Raw genomic sequence first — 22,582 nt, 5'->3', positions numbered from 1 at the left:
CTCGCCGTTCTCGCGAGGTCCGCGCGCTCTCGTACTACCGCCAGGTGCGCGTGCGCGTGCGCGGCTCGGACCGGACGGGCGCGCGCGCCGGCACGAGAGCAGGTGCAGCGAGGCGCCGGGCAGGGGCGGCGGTTAGACCGCGCGGCCCACCTGGCGGCGGGGGCCCAGGGATGCCGCGGCTCCCCTGCGTGCGTCTGCTGTGCCTGGGACTCCTGTTAGTTCGGTTCTCCCGGGAGCTGAGCGACATCAGCAAAGCTAGGAGGCTGTGCGGCAGGCACCTCCTGAAGGAAATAATAAAACTCTGTGGCAATGTCAATTGGAGCTACTTCGAGGAGGAGACCCCTGTGCCACCGCTGTTTCCCCAGGACAACGAGATTGAAACCTTCATCCCGGACCGGTCGGAAAGCTCCCAAAGCACTTTCCCGGCTTGGGCGAGAGGCACAAGCCCAGGTAAAAATATAAGCCAAAGGCATGTTTGTTCATCTTTGTGCTGTCTTTTCCCCAAATCTGCTTTGCCGGGGGCTGAGCTTTCCCCGGATATGGAATCTGCCTAGTATGCAGATACATAAAACTCTTTATAATAAATTGTGCAAAAAAAAATGTGCATATGCAAAACCTCAGTGAAGCTTTAAAAAAAGACTTAGAGCGGGCACCCCCGGTGGCCCAGCGGTTTAGCGCCGCCTTCGGCCCACGGCCTTGGGCCCCCATCGGGCTCCCTGCATGGAGCCTGCTTCTTCCTCTGCCTGTGTCTCTGCCTCTCTCTCTCTCTCTCTCTCTCTCTGTCTGTCTCTCTGTGTCATGAATAAATAAAATTTAAAAAAATAAAAAAAGCTTAGAGGAAATATATCTCTTTACATAAGAGTGCTGCTTCTTCCCTAGCTTTTCCTTTCTGGAGTACAGTACACTTGTCACCTGGCAAACTCCGCTTGGTCCTTCAGAGCCTCAGAGGCTTCATTTTCCCTGTGAAGTCATCACTGACCCCTTCCTATCTACTGACTCCATTCTCTGTCTACCACAGTATCTACCACGTGGATCTATCTGACCATCATCAGGACCAGCCACATAATTGGCTCAGCCCAGTGCAGAATAAAAATGCAGAGCCCCTTGCTCAAAAGTAGGAAAGGGCCATTAAAAGTACTAAAATATAAAGCTCCCCCACCCATCTCTTTTCTTGTGTGTATCTCCTCTGCTCACACACATGGTCCATTCTTCCACTAGATTTTACTTAAAAGTGCATATACTTAACATTTCACTTACAAGCTAAGATTTTTGAGAATTTCAAGACTGTGATGAGAACATTAAAGAAAATGCTAGGTCCTCCTCAGCACTGGGTTTGTGTGACCATGCTCTCCCATAAGGCCAGTCCTATATACATTACTATGTAATAGGAGTTGTTTCATGCATGTTTTTTTTTTTTAATCTGAAATGCCTAGCAGAGGTCCTAGCACACAATATGTGTTTAATATATATTGAATGTATGCTTAGTGCATTTAAGCAGTCTTTTGGAAAGAATATTCACCTTTTCAGATTCATTGTTATCTTCTAACTCTATATTTACATTTTACTACCAACATGGTTTGTCATTTTAAAAGAAAATGCACTTTATCTATAGGCTGTCCATAACATAGTGTCATTAAAATTATTGTGTTTTAAGGTCATTCAATGAATTTAATTTGATTTGGACAAATTTTTCAAAAGGCAAGATTTCTGAAATTAAGGAAAGGGGTAGACTCTCATGCCACAAAACACTCCGATGTAGATGACTGAGACAAACTAAAATTGCCTTCCACATTAAAGGCACTCATTCGTTTACTGAATGAATGAATGAATGAATGAATGAAACTTATTCCATTCTTCCTATAGCTGCTAAGAGGATGAAAACTTTGAAAGACAAATAATAGAAACCATCAGAATGATTCTTGATCATTTTCTACCATCAAACCAACCTACATATAAACTCACTTTATTTTACCTTTATAATGGAAGAAGTGTCTCTCCCCAGTCTTCCACTTGTACTTTAATTCAGTGATTCTTACACTTGAATGTGTGTGTGATTCACCTGGGGAATACTTTTAATGTACAGGTTCTGACTCCATGGGTGTGGGGTGGGACCTGAGTATCTACATGTTTGCAAGCTCCCAGAGATGCTTGCTTGTTGCTCTCACAACCTATACCTTGGTCAAAATTTAATGTTAAAAAATTTTTTTATGTTCAGACATCCGAGCTTGGGTTGGTTATTTAAAAAGAACTTGGAATCCCTTTTCTCAACAAAGCCTGCTCTAGAGACTATTCATTTTTTTAAGAGTCAACGTTAAAACTCAGAGCTGTGCTTGCTTCAGCAGCATATACACTAAAACTCAGAGCTGATTAATGACTCCTTTGTTTTAGGTGTTATTCACACTTCCCTGGAGGAATAAGTGTCATTAATTCAATGAAGAGGGAGCTGCAGTGAAACAAAATTTGTGGGAAATAAAAATGTATCTTACAACATTTTAGAATTGTCATACCAACGAAACATGTTACTGTGGCAACTATAAAAAGGACAGTTTTCTGAAGTGGAAATGTCAAGTGCCATAAAGCCATAGTTGTTTTACAGTGTGTGAAAGAATGAAAAAATGGATTTAAGTTATCAATATGCATTTGTGTTAAATTTTTAAAAAGTATTGACCTATAAGGAAAGATGACATGCAATCTATCCTGTGAATTTCCAGTGAATAATTAGAAGTTGTGGAGAGGTATGTGTTCTCAATATAGAATCTATAATTAGGCCATTTCTTTTTCATTTGAATATGGACTGAAAAGCTGATTAACTTTTATTAGCTTGAACTAGCAGGATACATTTCTATGTTAGATCAAGTCAGTTATCCACAATTTTAATTGTCTGATGATTGATTTGAGTCTGACACAGGAAAAGATAATTTGGTGCACTAATATTAAAACATGCATTTTTTTCAGAGCTACTCATATATAACTAGAATCTGAAATTGTGTGCTTCTCGCTAGTGGATCCTTGAGGGTATGGGCCACATCTCCAAGACCCTATCATATTTCTGAACTCTGGCTGAGTATGGTGCTTCCTAGCTCTTAGTGTCTGGTGAAGTCATTAATGCTTCATCACCAGGTTTTCATAATCCATAACCCCTATTCCAGTTGGATTGGTCATATTCCCTATTCATCTATTCTTGTTTTTTAGATATCATTATTGCAAATGGGCTGTACAGGACCCCTTTCTTTACATATTAATTCAGCAAAATTTGAGTGCCTGTCATGTGCTAGGTATCCTTGTTGGTGACTGGGATTTACGACTGTAGAGTTTTATACTCAGGTAGCAGTATAAAGCCTCTTGAGGCTTACAGAAGATAGACAGTGAAGATAGACAGTAAACATAAGTACATTACACAGTATGTTAGAAGATGATTAGACTTGGAGCACCTGGGTGGCTCAGTAGGTTGAGGATCTGCCTTTGGGCTCAGGTCATGATCTCAGGGTCCTTGGATGGAGCTCCATGGTTGAGCTTCCTGCTCAGCGGGGGGTTGGGGGGTCTGCTTCTCCCTCTCTCTGCCCCTCACCCCATTTGTGCTCTCTCTCTCTCTCATTGTCTCTCAAATAAATAAAATCTTGTTTTAAAAAAAGATTATTAGTCTTCACATATCTCTATTCTCCACTCCAGTTCTCCTCCTCCCATGGCAACCATTCCAAAGTGTTGATTGTGTATTTTTACTTGCGTGTTTTTTTGTAAGCTGTACATTGTTTCCTATGCATGTATTTAAAATATATATATAAATGGTATTTTTTAAAGATTATTTTTTAGAGAGAGAGAGCATGCACAAGAGAGCACATTTGATTGGGGGGAAGGGCAGAGGGAGATGAAGAGAGAGAGAGAATCTGGAGTAGACTCCCTTGGTGAGTGTGGAGCCCAGTGTGCCACTTGTTCTCATTACTCTGAGATCATGACCTGAGCTGAAATCAAGAGTTGGACGCCCAACCAACTGAACCACCCAGGTGTCCCTAAAATATATGTAAATGGTATTTAAGATTTATCCCTTATCATTGCTTTGTGAACATTACTTCAAACTGCTACATAATATTCATATACTTTCCCCACATTTTACTTATCCTCGCAGCACTGAACACCCAACCTGCATGGTCTCCAACTTTCTACCACTGTAAATAACACCACAGTGAAAAATCATTGTATGTGCTCCATTAAGAAGAATCTGTGTGGACATTTCTCAGCGATCCTATACCTAGGGGTAAACTTGTTGTGTAATAAAACATATGTATACTTAGTTTGCTTAAAGTGTCTCAGATTGCTCTACAGAATGGCTACACCAGTTTATTGTTGCACCACCGGTACATGCAGATTCCTATATTCTCATATCCAAGCCAACAATTAGCATTACAATGATATTTAACTTTTGTCAGTGTGTGATAGAATGAAATGGCATTTTTGTCTTGCTCTGGATGTGAGCACCTCTTCAGATATATATATTAGCCTTTTGCATTTTTTCCCCTGAAAGTTTTCTGTTTATAATGTTTTACTTGGAATTGTTGTTTTCCAGTTGATTTGTAAGAGTTATTTTACCATATACAATAGCTGTTGGCTTTAGACACTGCAAATATATTCTCCCATTTTGTCATATATTGGTGTTGTTTGAGAGAAAGCCTTAATTTTTATATAATCAGGCAATAAGTGATTTGCCTTATTATTCAGACTTCTGAAATTTTATTTTGAAAGTCCTTTTTTGTCCCTCTGTTAACTTTGTAGATTTGCTTTTCACATTAGGTTCTTAATTCTTCTGGAGACCACTTTGGTCTCTTCTGGCTGAGATTACTATCTTAGTTTTTTCAGTAAGTCTTATTTTTCTCTACAAAAGGATTTAGTTTTCTGAATGCCATCTGCTAAACAATTTTTTTCCATTGATTTGTAAGGCTACCTTTATAGTTTCTTGTTTGTCTGAGCTTCCTATTCTCCTTAATTGGTCTTTTTGTTTGACCTTGTACAATTACTATACTGCTCGTAATGTTATTACTCTGTAGGATGTCATTTATAGGAGGGAAAATCTCCACTTTTTAAAAAAAGATTTCATATATTTATTTAAAAGAGAGAGAACATAAGCAGAGGGGTAGGGGCAGAAGGAGTGGGAGAAGCAAGCACCCAGCTGATCAGGGAGCTTGACATGGGGCTCCATCCCAGGACTCTGGGATGATGACCTGAGCCAATGGCACACACTTAACCAATTGAGCCATCCAGGTACCCCCTCAATGTTTTTTTCCCTTAAGGTTGACTAAGCTAATTAATTCTCAGCTTTTATTCTTCCATTCTTCCAGAGTAAGCATATTGAATTTTTTTAAATCCACCTGCCTTAACAAAATATTAACAAACTACATTCAACAATACTTTAAAAGGATCATCTACCACAATCAAATGAGACTTATTCTGGAAATTCAAGGGTAATTAAATATTTGCAAATCAACATGATACATGAACCAAATGAGGGATAAAAATAATATAATCATCTCAGTAGATGCAGAAAAAACCTTATGACAAAATTCAGCACTCATTCATGATAAAAACTCTCAACAAAATGGCTTTAGAGGGAACATAATAAAGACCGTATATGAAAATTCCACAACTAACTTCATACTCAATGGTGAAAACCTGAGAGTTTTTCCTCTAAGATAAGGAATAAGGCAAGCATGCCCACTCTTGACACTTTTTATTCAAAATAGTACTCAGCGGTTTAGCGCCTGCCTTCACCCCAGGGCATGATCCTGGAGTCCCGGGATCAAGTCCCACGTCGGGCTCTGCATGGAGCCTGCTTCTCCCTCTGCCTGCGTCTCTGCCCCTCCCTGTGTGTGTGTGTGTGTGTGTGTGTGTGTCTGTGTCTGTGTGTCTGTGTGTGTCTCTCATGAATAAATAAATAAAATCTTAAGAAAAAATAGTACTGGAAGTCCTAGCCACAGTAATCAGACAAGAAAAAGAAGTAAGAGCCATCCATAAGGGTAAGGAAGAAAATAAACTGTCACCAGGTGACATGATACCATGCATAGAAAACCCTTATGACTCCAACAAAAAAAACTATTAGAAATGATAAATGAATTCAGTAAAGTTGCAGGATACAAAATTAATGTACAGAATTGGTAGTGTTTCTATACATTAATAATGAAGTAAGAGAAAGAGAAATTAAGAAAACAACCCCATTCCCTATTGCACCAAAAAGAGTAAAATACTTAGTAATAACCTGAATCAGGGAGGTGAAAGGCCTATATTCTGAAAACTGTAAAGCATTGATGATGACACATGGAAAGATATTCCATGCTCATGGATTGGAAGAAATAATATTGTTAAAATGTCTATACTACCCAAAGCAACTTACAGATTCAATGCAATTCCTATCAAAACATCAACAGCATTTTTCACAGAACTAGAACAAATAATACTAAAATTTGTGTGGAGCCACAAAAAATCTGAATAGCCAAAGCAACCTCAAGAAGGAAGAATGAAGTAGGAGGTATTAAAGTCCAGATTTCAAGATATACTACAAAACTATAGTAATCAAAACAGTATGATGCTGGGACAAAAAAATAGACATACAGATCAATAGAACAAGCTAGAAAGCCCAGAAATAAACCCACACTTATATAGTCAATGGAGGCAAGAATATGCTATGGGGAAAAGAGAGTATCTTAAGTAAATTGTGCTTTTAAAAAATGAACAGCTACATGCAAAAGAATGAAACTGGACCACTTTCTTACTCCATACACAAAAATAAATTCAAAATGGATTAAAAACCTACATGTTATACCTGATACCTTAAAATTCCTAAAAGAGAGCATAGGCAGTAATTTCCTTGATATCAACCATAGCAACAGTTTTCTAGATATGTTTCCTAAGACAAGAGAAACAAAAGCAAAAATAATTGGGACTTCACCAAAATAAAAGTCTTTAAGACAAAAAAGTAACATACTGAATGGGAGAAGGTGTTTGCAAATGATATATCTGGTAAGGGGTTACTGTTCAAAATATATAAATAACTTCTACAACTCAACACCAAAAAAAAAAAAAAATCCAATTTAAAAATGGCCAGAGAACCTGAATAGATATTTTCCCAAAGAGACAGATGGATGGCCAACAGACAAATTAGAAGATGCTCAACATCACTAATATCAGGGAAATTCAAATCAAAACCACAATGAGTTTATCACACCACACCTATCAAAATGGCTAAAATCAAAAATACAAGAAATAACAAATATTGGTGAGGATGCGGAGAAAAAGGAACTCTTATACACTGTTGGTGGGAATGTAAATTGCCGTAGCTACTGTGAAAAACAGTATGGAGGTTCCTCAAAAAATTAAAAATAGAAATACCATATGATCCAATAATTCAACTCCTGAGTATTACCCAAAGAAAACAAAAATACTAATTCAAAAAAATATATGCACCCCTATGTTTATTGCAGTATTATTTACAATACCAAGAAATGGAAGCAACTCGTGTCCATTGACAGATGAATGGTTAAAGAAGAGGTGGGGTACGCGCACACACACACCACAGACACACACAGGAATATTACACAGCCATAAAAAAGGATGAGATCTTGGGCAGCCCAGGTGGCTCAGAGGTTTAGTGCCGCCTTCAGCCCAGGGCCTGATCCTGGAGATCCGGGATCGAGTCCCATGTCAGGCTCCCTGCATGGAGCCTGCTTCCCTCTCTGCCTGTGTCTCTGCCTCTCTCTCTGTGTCTCTCATGAATAAATAAAATCTTAAAAAAAAGAAGGATGAGATCTTGCCATATGTGACAACATGGATAGACCTGGAGAATATTATGCTAAGTGAGATAACTCATACTGAGAAAGACAAATACCAAATGATGCCACTCGTACTAGAATCTAAAAAACAAAACAAATGAATAACAAACGAAAAAGTAGAATCAGACCTACACATGCAGAAAACAAACTGATGGTTGCCAAAGGAAAGGGAGATGGAGGGGATGCCAAAATCAGTGAAGGGGAGTAGGAGATACAGGCTTCCAGTTATGTAATGACTAAGTCATCAGAATAAAGGGTACAGCATAGGGAATAGAGACAATGTAATTTTAATAGTATTGTATGGTGAGATATGGTAGCTCCACTTGTGAGCACAGCATAATGAAAAAAATAAAAATCCATGTTGAATTTTTATTGAGATGAATGGAATATATAGATTAATTTGAAGAGGATTTATGTCTTTTTACTATAAAGTAATCACAACTAAAAGCAAGGAATATTTTCATATTCTATTATTAGAATTTTAAAGTTTTCTCAGTGGAGACTTTATTGTTGGTTAAGTTAATGCTTAATACTTTTTTCTTGTTGCTATTGTAGATACTTGCTAATTATATTTTTGTTAAAAAATTATATTTTTGTTAGTGACTTTTGGATAGAGAAATGCGATTGATTTTTACTGGTTGATCTTTATCCAGTAATTATGCCAAGTTATCTTTTTTTTTTTTATGCCAAGTTATCTTAATGGTTCTAATAGTTTGTTTCTGTCATTTGCAAATGATAGCTTTGTCACTTCCTTTTTAAACCTTACATCAGTCGCCATCGTAGTCTTTTTCTCCATCCTCCTCCTCCTCTCTCTCCTCCTCCCCCTCATCCTCCTTCTCCTTCTCTCCTTCTCCTTTTTTCTTCTTCTTTCTTCTTTCTTCTTTCTTATAGCATTGGCCAGGTCCTCTAGTATTGTTAAGTGGTAGTGATACTAGGATGTCTTATTATGTTCCTAGTTTTAAAAAGGAATGCATTTAAATTTCTCCGTTTGTAGGTTTGTGCTATATAACCTCCACCAAGATAAGGGAGCTTGCTATTTTTTAATCATTATAAACTTTATTAAGCTAACCTTTATTAAGGCCTTTTGGAGGGCATCCTTTTGCACAATAATATGATTTTTCTCTTTTTTTTTTAATTAATTCACCAAATACTTGTTGGGTGCCTGCTAAGTGCCAGGCATTGCTGTAAATCCTTGAGATATACCGGTGAACAAGGCAGATGAAGATATCTGGCCTGATGAAGCTTGCATAGGAAATGAACATAATAAATGAAGATAATAAGGGTTATAGAAAAATAAAAAGTGGAACAGGATAGGGAGATCAAGAGTTTGGGGGCTGCTATGGAGTGGGATATAAGATTGAATGGTGTAGTCAAGGTAGGCCTCACTGAAAAGGTGAGATTTGAGAAAGGAGGTTTGACAGATGAATGGTTAAAGAAGAGGTGGGGTACACACACACGCACACACACACACACACACCACAGACACACACAGGAATATTACACAGCCGTAAAAAAGGATGATATCTTGGGCAGCCCAGGTGGCTCAGCGGTTTAGCACCGCCTTTAGCCCAGGGTGTGATCCTGGAGATCCGGGATCGAGTCCCACCTCAGGCTCCCTGCATGGAGCCTGCTTCTCCCTCTGACTGTGTCTCTGCCCCTCTGTGTGTGTGTGTGTGTGTGTGTGTGTGTGTGTGCCTCTCATGAATAAATAAATAAAATCTTTAAAAAAAAAGAGAGAGAGAGAAAGGAAGAGGTAAAAGAACCAGCCAAGGATGTATCTTGGGGGAAAGCGTGTTTAGGCAAAGGAATGAGCAGAGCAAATATACTTCTGCCCTATTTACACGGGGAATAGCAAGGAGGCTAGTGTGGCTGGAGCAGACAGATGGGTAACAAGCAGGCCGAGTGATCATTGTAAGGATTTTGGCTCTACTCTGAGTAGTGAAGTCATTACAGACTTTGGAGCAGAAGACTGATGTTAATTGACCTTTCAAAGGGGTCAGTCTGGCCACTACATTGGGGACAAGCTGTAAGGAGGCAAGAGTAGAAGCAGACAACTGTTCTGGAGGTGCAGTATTAGAGGTGATAGCAGCTGGATGAGATGGTAGCAGTGAAGATAATAGAAATTATTTTATTCTAGATATATTTGGGCAGATTTTATGCGAAATATGAGAAAAAAGGGAACTCAAAAACTGACTCCAATTTTTTTAAATGTGACCCCAAAGTTTTTGCTTCATACATCTAAAAGGATAGGGTTTCTACGAGCTGAGGTAAGAAAGGCCTCAGGTGGAACAGGTCTGAAGACAATATCAGCAGTTCAGTTTGGGGCATGTTGAGTTTGACAAGCTCAGGTAGAGTTTCAAACACATTGTGTTTGACGCACTGAAGTGGAGACGATGAGTTGGAAGTATGGACCTGGGGTTTGGAAATAATTTTACTTGACAATAGGAGTTTAGGAGTCATAGGTGTATAGATGATTCTCGAAGCCATAAGACTGGATGAGATCACCAAGAGAAGTCCACATAGAGAAGAGTGCCAAAGACTGAGCCCTGGGAGACATCAACTTCAACAATTAAAGAGGAAGTATTTGCAAAGGAGATGGAAATGGGACAAATAATTAGGTGAGGAGATTGAAGAAGAGAAAATTTGGTGTCCTGGAAACCAAGTGAAAAAGTGTGTCAAGAAGGAATGTGTTTGATGAGTCAGATAAGATGAAAATTGGTTGTTGAATTTAGTAATATAGACATCATTCGAGACCTTGAAAGGAGAAGTTTTGGTGCAGCAATGGAACAAAAGCCTGATTAGAGAGGGTTTAAGGTAGAATGAGTCAAGAGAACTTGATAATAGGAAACTATCTAGGAGTTTATCTACAGAGAGGAGAAAATAAGCAGGATGGTAACTGGCAAGGTAAGCAGAGCCAAGAGAGGTGGTCTTGGCTTTTTTAAGTAGGAGAAATAGCATTGCTTTGCTTATAGGAGTGAAGAGTTGATGATGAAGGGTGTATAGCAGAGGATTGCTGGAGTGATAGCCTGGAGTAGGCAAGAGGAGATGAGCTCTGGTCTCTTGGAGGAACTGGCTCTAGAGTGAATAGTTCTATGCCAATAGGTAGGAAGGCAGAATGTATGGATATAGATGTTAAAAGATGAGTTTAAAAATGGTGAAGGGACCAAATCCAAGTTCTCTTCTGATTGCCTTCATTTTCTTACAAAGTAGAAAGTAAATCCTACTGAGAGTGAGTTTGGGAATCTACTCATGCAGTACATTGTGTTGATAGATTTTGGGATCTTGACCCATCTTCGCACTTTTGGAATACACACTTTCTTAATGTATTTTTAAAATATATTTGTGAATTCAGTTAACTAATATCTTTTTTAGGACTTCCAAATAAACATTTATAAGTGAATGGGCTTACATGGGTTTTCTTTTAACAAATCATATTGTTCTTATCTAGTTTTGGAATAAAAAATATACTAGGTTCATAAAATATGCTGGGCAGCTTTTTCTCTTTTCTTTTTTATTTTTGAACGAGTATATGATTAGAACTGTTCTTGAAAAGCAGGTAGAACCTAACTCTAAGATCATCTATGTCTATCCTTTTAAATTTTCTGTGCCAATTAAGGCATCTTGTTATTTTTCTAAAGATTCATCCATTTCATCTTGATTTTTAAATGTGTAACATTCATAATATTCATTTATTTTAAATACTTTAAATATCTGTTCTTTTTTTTGTTCCTTTTCATCTCTTCTTTCTTGATTAGTCTGGCTAGAGTTGTATCTACTTCATTAATCCTTTTAAAGAACCAAGTTTTGGGTTTCTAAACATTTATAGTGTTTTGGTTCTGTAGTTCATTGATTTCTCACCTTATTACTTTGGGTCTTTTCTATTGTTCTTTTTCAAATTCATAAATCTGAATACTCATGTTTAACCTTTCCTGTTTTCTGGTGAGGTTAGCTTAAATTCCCTCCCCCAATTTGACATATAGTTTTCATTAACTAGTCTTTAGCTGCCTGCATTCATGAAAAAGTTTTCTTCTTACTGTCTTTTTTCTTCCCTTTTGAGTAACAGAACATGGCATATTCCAACAGGATGTTTCTTCAATTTGCCTGGACAGCCTAATTTACTTTTTCCCTTCAGTGTATTCTGTTCATTAATGACACATCTTAGTTCATCACATATTTATCTGTCTTAGATAACTTAGTATTTAATATCTTTGATATCTATCCTAAAATTTTAGTGTTCCACAATTCACTTTAAGCATTTTAAATACAAGGTTAGTAAACAGTGTTCTAATAGGACTCTAACTACATGGGACAGGGATTCACCTAAATAACTTCAAGAAAAAATGGTGGGGGAGATAGTTATTATAGAAATGAGATCTAGGAAGGGACTTGGAAAGTCTCTGGAGAGCCTGAAGAATCACATCAGCTTTAAAAACCACCTTCTCTCTTTTTCTTTCTATCTGAATTTTTTCTCCTCCAGTATTTATGTTTCTTTATGACTTTAGCTTGTCATGACAGGCTTCATAGTACCCTTTCAGTTTTGTTTCTCACTTTTCTTAGTTCTAACTTCAGAGAGAGGACATTGATTGGGCCAACTCATGTTTTCACGTGGCATGGATTGCTGGCCACCATAGTAGATTGGTTTCTTTGGGCTCAAGTACTAACAACCTCCAGTCTGTTCGACTGGCTGTATGGTGGAGTCAAATGGTTCAGAGCATGGTTGTCTATGGCTCACTCTACAGTGCTGTTTATAGGTAAATATATCCTGGAAGAGACAGTAGATAGGCAAGGGCAATGACAGAAACCCAAAAAGCTTCCAAATAATTATCTTCTGGATTTATTTTCTTTCCAGTAACACTGAGTGAGTTCAGAGCAGTATTATAGCAATCCATTCATTGAACATATCACCACTTCTTCATCTCTTCATATTTTAACAACAACCAAAATGGTTATAAAATATGCATTAAAAGACAAATGTAGTAGTCCCCCTCTTATCTGCAGGGGACATACTCCAAGACCCCCAGTGGATACCTGAAACGAGGGATAGTCCCAAATCCTACATATGGTGTTTTTTCCCATACATGCATACCTACAATAAAGTTTAATTTATAAATAAGGCACAGTAAGAGATGAACAATAATAATAAAATATAACAATTATAACAATATAGTGTAATAAAAGTTACGTGATTATAGTCTCTGTCTCTCAAAATATGTTATCTGAACTCACCCTTCTTGTAGTGATGTGAAATAAGAAAATGCCTATGTGCTAAGATGAAGTGAGGTCAATAATGTAGGCATTGTGATGTAGCATGTGATGCTCTGTCGGAATGGAGATCATCTGCTTCCAGACCAGAGTGGACTGCAGGTAACAGAGGCCAGGGAAAGAGAAACTACAGAAAAAAAGGGACTACTGTAACCCAAGTAAACGATGGGCAAAGGATTTGAATGGACATTTCTACAAAGAGGATAGATAAGAAGCACATGAAAGGATGCTCAGTATCTTTTGTCATTAGGTAAATGCAAATCGAAACCACAGTGGGATCACCTCACATCCACAAGGATGACCATAATCCAAAATGGAAAACACAAGTGTTAATGAGGGTGTGGGGCAACTCAATCCTAATATAACAGTGGTGGTATTATAAAATGATGTAGTCACTGTGGAAAAGTTTGGTGGTCTCTCAGAAAGTTAAACAAATTTACCTTAAGATCCAGCAGTTAGTTCTACTACCAGGTTTATACCCAAGAAAATTACAGACCTATGTTCACACAAAAACTTGTATGTAAATATTCATAGCAATACTGTTCATAACAGCAAAAGGTGGAAACAACCCAAATGTCCATCAACTGATAAATGGATCAACAAAATCTGATATATCCATACAATGGAAAACTACTCAGCCATAAAAGGAATAAAATGCTGATACGTGCTACAACATGGATAAATCTTGAAAACATTTTGCTAGGTGAAAAAAATCAGACATAAATGGCCACAAGTTTGTGGTATGATTTCATTTCCAAAACAGGCAAAGGCCTAGAAATGGAAAGTAGATTAGTGGTTGCCAGGGGCTGGAGGAAGAGGGAAAGGGGAATTATTGTTAATGGCTATGGGGCTTCTTTTTGGGGTGATACAAATGTCCTAGAATTAGATAGTGGTGATGGTTGCAAAGCTTTGTGAATATACTAAAAAAAACACTGAATTGTATGCTTTAAAATACTGAATTTTATGACATGTGAATGATACCTCAATAAAATATCTCTGCATAAAAAACATGCAAAGGTTTCCAAGCTTTTTTATAGGAAAACACTACCTACAACTATTTTAGTTAAAAATATATGTATATTGCTTTTAAAAACCATTTTATTACTTAAAATGTGATTACTTGTTTTTAAATAAATAGAGGACTTCAGGGGCCCCTGAGTGGCTCAGTCCGTTGAGCTTTTGACTCTTGGTTTCTGTTTAAGTCATGATCCGAGCTGTGAGATTCACATCAGGTTCCAAGCTCAGCGGAGTCTGCTTGAGATTCTCTGCCTCTCCCTCTGCCCCTTCCCCTGCTAGTGTATGCGTGCTCTCTCTCAAAGAAATACATAAATAAATCTTTAAAACAATAACTAGCGTACTTTAGTATTCTAGTAATATTCAATTTTCAGCTAAAGGAAGATTTTAATAAAGTAGGATTTTTTCTTGTCTCTCAACAGTCTCTACTTCTGCCTATGAGGAAGAAGCAGTAAGCAGTTTGGAGATGCCATCTCTGCCTGAGTATAGATATAAAAGGGCCAACTTGCCACCTGATAAGACAAGAGAATTTTCCTCATCACAAGATATCAATCAGTATATTCATGAAATTTCAGAATTTCAGAAGAAAAGTACAAACAAAATTAAAACCTTAAGCAATATGTTTTGGGGGAATCATCCCCAAAGAAAACGCAGAGGATATTCAGAAAAGTGTTGTCTTACAGGATGTACAGTAGAAGAACTGAGTATTGCATGCTTCCCATATACTGAATACAAAAACTTACAGAAACAAGTACCATCATTTGTGACTAAGATACACTAACCATCAGAGGAATTATACTAACTTAATAAAAGCTTAATATATTTAGTTTATTTTTGGTAATTGTCCTTCTAGGTTCTTTGCTGTGAACACCATCTAAAAGTATGTGCAGGCACTTAACAATACTTTGTGGTAGTAGTAGGAATCTTAGTATTTTCTTTGGTAACCCCAATTTTTCATATATTTTTTATATTTCAAGAAGATGTTGCTAGAGGAGGCACGATCCATGTAAACATCTAAGAGTTACCTATTGATGCTTGTCGTTATGTTTGAAACTCTCTCAGGCTGCATCTGAATGGACTATGGTGTGTTCTGCGCTTCATCTACATGACATACAGACTGCTGCCCCGTAACTATGTTACGGGTGAACTATGTTCACTCCAGTATGCCAATACATCTGTCCCACTGTCTTAAAAATAACTAACCAACTACCACTCCTAGCAGGAGCCCTTATACTGTAATAGTAGGTAGGCTTCTAATTCCTTGAATTTTATGATAGTCACTGATCGGAAATCTTCAGTTTCTGAGGACTTAAAGCGAGTTCAGTGAATGTCTCTAAGTTACAAAACCTCTCCAAGATACTCTGCTTTGCAAGTACTGATATAATGTGATACTCTGTTTTGCCTTGATCTGGATAGCTGCTGACACTCCATTGTAACAGTGTCAGCAGTACCTGGGAATTTGTTAGAAATGCAGTTCTCAAATCCCACCCTAGATGTACTGAATCAGAATCTCTGGGTGTGGGGCTCTGCAATCTGCGTTGTTACAGGCCCTCCAGCTCATTCTGAAATCAGGTTAACGATGGAGAACCACTGGTAACAGTCCTATGGAGTTCTGTCCAAGTCCTACTATTTATGTGCTTGCGTATCTCAACTCAATATGATGTTGTAACACTAAGTTTTCGGTGAATATTCACTTGGATGTTCACGTATGAAATATCTTTAATGGTACAAATTAGAAAAAAGCTTAATCCAAAGAATTCAAAGTGGAATTCATACTTTCCACCATTAGTTAGGAGGCAAGCATCATTTGAGACATTTCTCTGGTTTCTTTCTCAAATATGTACTGTAATGTTCTTTACAAATGAAACTTTTATTCCTATTTGGTGCTGTTATTTCTTGGACAAAGGTTCTTTTCCACATGTATCTATATCGTATACATTTACATTAATAAATATGTCTGAACTTTTTTTTTTTTACCAGTTCCTGGGTAGTCTACATTATCTTTCTAAATACGAGGAGCCACCTGTTTAGAAACAGAATGACAGATCACATCATGATTTAGTGGTGGAATAAGTCTGCTGGTGTTGATGAAAATGCACTAGTGAGAATTGCCTATGCTTCGGTTAAAATTCAGCAATGCACTTGAGCCCACTTTGAGTTATAGGTTTGTCCTTGTAGCTTAAAAATACAGTTTGTTAGCTTACTGATATACACACATCAAAAGTCCAAATTAGAAAAGCATGAGATTGGGGTAGCCTGGGCGGTGCAGTCAGTTAAGCGTCCAACTCTTGATTTCAGCTCAGGTCATGATCTCAGGGTTGTGAGAGCAAACCCCATGCTGGGTGCGGAGACTGCTTGACGGTCTCCCTCTCCCTCTGCCCCTCTCCCTACTCTTAAAAATAAAAGAAAAGAAAATATGAAATTAACCAAGTGTGTTATTTGCATAGCTGTATACTTCCCAACACTTTAAGAATTTGCATGTTAGGGTGTATATTAATTGGTTTTTTGGTTTAATGCCTATTTTCTTCTTTTTTTTTTTTTAAGGTTCTATTTGTTTAAGAGAGAGAGCGAGCCAAGGGAGTAGCAGAGGGAGAAGGAGAAGCAGCCTGGCAAGTGGTTCAATCCCAGGATTCTGGCGCCCATCCAGGCGCCCCTAATGCCTATCTTTTAATATAATTGTGCTAATAATGATTTTGTGCATTTGGATAGAACTGATTCACATTTTTCTTATGGACTCCTCAGAACAATCCAGACGCAGGAAAAAAATTTAAGAAAGCTGATATACTTTGATATTAAGCAACTTATTGCAGCTTTTTATGTTCAGTTACTTGCTAGTTTGTGGTAGAGCTGGATCAGGATTTTAATCCTAGCATCTTGTTCAATAATCCTGATGTCAATAAAACACGAGCAGAAATCATCCACATATTTTTGTTTGGAGTTCTTTTATTTGGCCTCTACTCTGTTTTGACTTCTGTGTTGGTTAATAATCTATTGGCCCTCTGCCCTAAATCTCCTGTTCTTTATTCTGCTTTTTGATGCTGAGACTCGGATTTTGTACACCAGCCTTTTCCTTCACTAACAGGCTTCCTGTGAGAGTCTATTTGCAGGGTATTAGAGGGGATCCCTTGCCCTGCTTCTTTCAGCATCACCCAGCAGCATTTCTGCCCACTGGCAGTGACAGCAGTTTTTTGTTCTATCCTCAACTTCCATGACCAGCTTCATCATCTTCCTTCAGAGATACTAATCCAGCTGCCTGGTGTCCCTTCCTAAAAGGTCTTTCATCTCAGGGGCGCTGGGGTGGGGGTGGAGGAGGGGGGCTGGCTCGAGCTCCTGCAGCCCCAGCACCAGCTGGGCAGACAGTGCGTGCTCCTCAGAAATCTGGGTGCCAGCTCCACGGCTCCTTTCCTCCAAGCTTCCAGGCTTCGATAACCTCACATTCTTTCCTTTGTGTAGGCATGGTAGGCGCTTCCTAACGTCTTGGTTCTTGGTTTTTGTTTTTAATCTCTGCACGACTTTACTATTTTTCTTTTTTCAATCCTCTAATACAAGTCTAACACTTTATATTAAATTTACTGTTAAATTTAATTTATTAAATTTATATTTATAATTAATTTAATTCTAATTTAAATAAATTATACTTCTATAATTTACATTAAATTTACTGTTAAAATACTGGATGTGGTTTCCGTTTTCTTGGGTGGAGCTTAAATGATAAAGCCCCTGCCCCCCACCCCCAACAGTGGTTCAGAAGGTGGTTTTGAATTGTTTTAGGGCAAGGATGGTAGTAAATGGGTTTCATCTTAAAAAGGAAACTCTTAAATAACTAGTAGTGGCTTGCCTGTTTGCAAGTCAATCCAGGCCCCATTACCGTTATCGCTATGGATGTCTTTCCTTTTGTAGAATTGAATATAAGTGGAGTCATATGGCACATAGTCTTATGTCCAGCTCATTTCACTCAGCATAAGGTTTCTGAGATACCTCAGAGTTGTTGCATGAATCAACATAAATTTGTTCCTTTTGATTTTTGCTTAGCATCCCATTGTACTAGGAATAAAACTGCTATGAACATTCATGTGCAAGTTTTCCTGTGAGCATGTTTTTATTTCTCTTGGTTAACTATGTATACAGGAGTGGCAAAGCTGTGGCATATGACAAATGCTTACTTAACGCCATAAGAAATAGTCAAGTGGTTTTCCAAAGTGAGATCCAGTTGTTCCATCTTCTAACCAACACTTAGTATTGTTAGTCTTTCAAATTTTCTTGTTCGTTTTTTAAAAACCTGGCCTTTGAACATATTTAGCCATAAGGTGAAAAAAACTACCATCTGAATCCTGACTTATATTTTCTTGACATAGTCTTTTTAATTTTAGCTATTCGAGTGAGAGTGTTGTATTTTAATTGGCATTTCCTCATGACTCATGATGTTGAGCCTCTTTTCATATGCTTATTGGTCATTCATCTTTTATGAAGTGTTTGTACAAATCTTTTGCCTGTTTTTAGTTTCTTTTATTAATGAATTCTAAGAGGTTTTCATATATTTTGATACAAGTGCTTTGTCAGATATATGAAATGTATTTTCTCCCACTGTGTCTTGCTTCATTTCTTTAAAGTATCTTTTTTTTTAACTTATTTCTTAAAAACTTTTATTTATTTAAGAGAGAGAGCAAGCACTGAGTAGGGGGCGATGGGAGGGGCAGAGAGGGAGAAGCAGACTCCCCGCTGAGCAGGGAGCCAGATAGGGGCTCCATCCCAGACCCTCGGATCATGACCTGAGCCAAAGGCAGACGCTTTACCAACTGAGCCACCCACGGGCCCCTCCTTAAAGTATCTTTAAAATAGAAGTTTTTTATTTTGATGAAGTTTAATTTGTCTATTTTTCTCTTATAATTGGGATGTTTTGCATTATATATCTAACAAATCTTTGCCTTTTCCAAGTTTAAGATACTCTAAATTTTCTTCTACAACTTTTATAGTTTTAGCTTTCATGTTAGGTCTATGATTCATTTGAATTCATTTTTGTGTATGGTGAAAATAGAGGCCAAGGTTTATTTTTTCCAAATGGCTAACCAGCAGTTCTAGCACATTAATTGTAAGACTTTTCTGTCATCCAGTCTACCTTGGCATATCTTAAAAAATCAGTTGACCATATATATGAGTGGGTTTATTTCTGATATATACTGTTTCATTAATCTATATATTTATCCTTATGGCGACATCACACTGTCTTATTACTGTGGCCTAATTTTAAGTATTAAAATCAGGCAGCCTAAGTTCTCCCACCTTTGTCTTCTTTTTTAAAATTGTGTGAGTTATTCTTGGTCCTTGCTATTTCCATATAAATTTCAGAACAACCTTGTTAATTTTTTTTTAACCTTGTTAATTTTTATAAAATTCTGCTGAGATTATGATTGGTACTGCATTGAAACTATAAATCATTTTGAGGAAAATTGAGTCTACTGACCTATGAACATGGTATATGTCTTTCCATTTACAAATACATTTTTTTGGTCTTCTTTAATTTCACCGCTATTTAGTAAGTTTTAGTGTATAAAACTTATAAATACCTTGTTAAAAGTATCCCTAAGTACTTTATTTCTATGCTATTTTAAGTGGTATTTTTAATGATTTTACTTTTTAATTGATGCTAGTATATAGAAATAGTAAATTTTTATAATTTGGCCATCTATCCAGCAATATTATAAATTCCCTTAGTAAGTCTAGTAGCTTTTTTTTTTTTTTGTAAACTGCTTAGGATTTTCTACATAAATAGTCATCATCTATGAGTAGAGGAGGTTTTATTTTTTCCTTTCCAATATGATATATTTTATTTCTGTTTTCTTGCCTCATTGCATGGCCTACTACCTCCAGTACAGTGTAGATAAGAGAGTGAACACATTTGCCTTGTTCCAGTCCCAGAAAGAAAGCATTCATTCTTTTACCACTAAACGTGATGTTAGCTTGATTTTTGCAGATGCACTTTATCTGATTGAAAAAGTTTCATTCTATTCCCAGTTTGCTGAGAGTTTTTATCATGAGTGTGGAATTTTGTTCAATGCTTTTTCTGCATATACTGAGATGATTATATAGGTTTTCTTCTTTAGCTTGTCAATATGGTGTATTTCTTTTTTCTTTTCTTTTCTTTTTTTTTTTTTTTTTTTTGAAAAGTAAACTAACTTTGTATTCCTCAAGTAAAATCTGAAGAATCTGTTGATACTTTTTCTTCCTTTTCCCTGGATCTATGTGCTATTGTTAAGGGTTTATCTGTCAATATGCATAAGGAATATTCATGTATAGTTTTTTTCTTATATCTTTTTCTAGTTCTGGTATTAGAATAATGGGGGCCTCATGAAGATAGTCAAGAAGTGTTTGCTCTTTTTTTTCATAAAGAGTCTATGTAGGGAGTGCCTGGGTGGCTAAGTCAGTTGAGCATCTGACTCTTGGTTTTGGCTCAGGTCATGATCTCAGGATTGCATGACTGAGCCCCGGGGTTGGGCTCTGCACTCAGTGGGGAATCTGCTTGAGATTTTCTCTCTTCCTCTCCCTCTGCTCCTCCCCGACATGCTCCCATGCTCTCTAAAATAAATCTTTAAAAAAAAAGTCTCTGTAAGATTATTATTTCTTGTTTGATGAAATTCACAGTGAAGTTATTTTGCTTCAAATTTTTAACTATAAATTTTGAGTCTGTTTTGGCATTTTTTTCTTTCAAGAAATTAGTTGTGTGTCTAAGTTCTTAGCCATATTGATTGGCATAAAGTTCATATTTTCTTCATTATCCTTTAAATGTCTGTAGGATATGAATAATAATAGCCCCTCTGTTATTACTGATTTGGGTAATTTATGCTCTTTTAAATTTTTCTCTTGATAATTCTGAGGTTTATCAATTTTATTGATATTTTCAAAGTAGCAGCTTTTGCCCTCACTGATATTCTCTATTATTTTTTCTGTTTTGTTATACTTCTAGCTTTATTTCCTCTTTACTTACTTGAATTTAATTTCCTTGAATTTCCTTAATTCTCTAATTTCTAGTTTCTGGTTATTTAGACTTTTCTTCCTCTTTAATAGAAGAATCTAAAGCCATAAATTTCACTCTAATCACACCTTACCTGCAGATGTATTTTTCATTTTCATTCATTATATATTATATATGTATTTTTTTAAGATTTATTTTTATTTATTTATGATAGACATAGAGAGAGAGAGAGAGGCAGAGACACAGGCAGAGGGAGAAGCAGGCTCCATGCCGGGAGTCCGACGCGGGACTCGATCCCGGGACTTCAGGATCACACCCTGGGCTAAAGGCAGGCGCCAAACCACTGAGCCACCCAGAGATCCCCTATGTATTTTTTTTTAAGTAGGCTCTATACCCAATGAAAGACTTGAACTCATGATCCTGAGATTGAGTCATGTACTCTACTGAGCCAGCCAGGTGTCCCTACTAAGTATTTTCCATTTTCTCTTGTATTTTTTCTTTGACTCAGTTTAAGTTTCCTATGGGTTTTGTTGCTTTTTAAAATTTTATTTACTTATTCATGAGAAACACACAGAGAGAAGCAGAGACAATAGGCAGGAAGAGAAGCAGACTCCATGCAGGGAGTCCAATGTGGGACTCGATCCTGGGACACCAGGATCACACCCCTGGGCCAAAGGCAGATGCTCAACCAATGCCCACCCAGACGTCCCAAGTTTCCTATGTTTCACAGTATGTACCAAATACCTTCCTTTTATTGATGTTTTGAGTTATGTTGACAGAGAACATTAATTTTAAAAATTTCTTGAGAATTGTTTCATGGCCCAGCATATGCTTCATCTATTTTATGTGTGCTTGACATGTATATTCTGCTGTTGTTTGGTGGAGTGTTCTGTAAATATCAATTAGGTCAAGTTCGCTGGTTGCAGTGTTCTATATATTCACTGATCTTGTGCTCTTCTTATTGTCAATTAGTAGAAGTGTTGAAATTTCTGGAATTGTGTAGTTGTCTATACTTTTATAGTTCATGTATTTCAAAGATTTTATTTTTTTATTTATTCATGAGAGAGAGAGAGAGGGACACAGGCAGAGGGAGAAGCAGGCCCCATGCAGGGAGCCTGACGTGGGACTCGATCCCCGGTCTCCAGGATCACGCCCTGGGCTGCAGGCGGCGCTAAACCGCTGCGCCACCGGGGCTGCCCAGTTCATGTATTTCAAAATGCTGATACTAAGTGCATGACATGTCTTCTTGATAAATTCCTTTTGGTTATTATGTCTCCCTTTATCATTGGTAATATTCCTGATATTAATATAGCCACTCCCAACTTACTTATTAGCATTTCCATTATATATAATCTTTTTACCCTTTTACTTTTAGCCAATCTTTATATTTAAAGTTGGTTCCTAAAATAAATAAATAAATAAAGTTGGTTCCTTGTGAACAGCATGTAGTTGGTTCTTGCCTTTTCATTGCATTTGACAATATAGGTCTTTTGGAATGTTTAGATCATTGGTGAATGTAATT

At 37.3% G+C, this 22,582-nt stretch overlaps 2 protein-coding genes across 2 annotated transcripts in view; one reads left to right on the top strand and one right to left on the bottom strand.

Annotated features, from left to right (window-relative positions):
• The window catches only part of CD274 (CD274 molecule), a 144,316-nt gene extending 131,187 nt beyond the window's left edge, over nt 1–13,129 (bottom strand). Inside the window, exon 1 of the mRNA XM_025423523.3 lies at nt 13,041–13,129. The gene's annotated coding sequence lies outside the window, so the exon portion shown is untranslated. The remainder of the gene's footprint in view (nt 1–13,040) is intronic.
• Nucleotides 101–14,921, top strand: INSL6 (insulin like 6). Its single transcript, XM_035712834.2, has 2 exons — nt 101–450; nt 14,513–14,921. Exons 1-2 carry the CDS (start codon nt 171–173, stop codon nt 14,869–14,871), a joined length of 639 nt encoding a protein of 212 aa, XP_035568727.1. The 5' UTR covers nt 101–170; the 3' UTR covers nt 14,872–14,921.
• Nucleotides 14,922–22,582: the final 7,661 nt, after the last annotated feature.

This window comes from Canis lupus, chromosome 1, assembly GCF_003254725.2.
Source record: "Canis lupus dingo isolate Sandy chromosome 1, ASM325472v2, whole genome shotgun sequence".
NCBI classification, from domain to species: Eukaryota; Metazoa; Chordata; class Mammalia; order Carnivora; family Canidae; genus Canis; species Canis lupus.
This window is presented reverse-complemented; position numbering and strand designations above follow the sequence as displayed.

Excerpts from the sequence above, each read along its gene's own strand:
- INSL6 (XM_035712834.2), top strand. The coding sequence starts at position 171 with ATGCCGCGGCTCCCCTGCGTGCGTCTGCTGTGCCTGGGACTCCTGTTA. Across the intron at positions 451-14,512 it reads GGCGAGAGGCACAAGCCCAG|TCTCTACTTCTGCCTATGAG; the intron begins GTAAAAATATAA and ends GTCTCTCAACAG.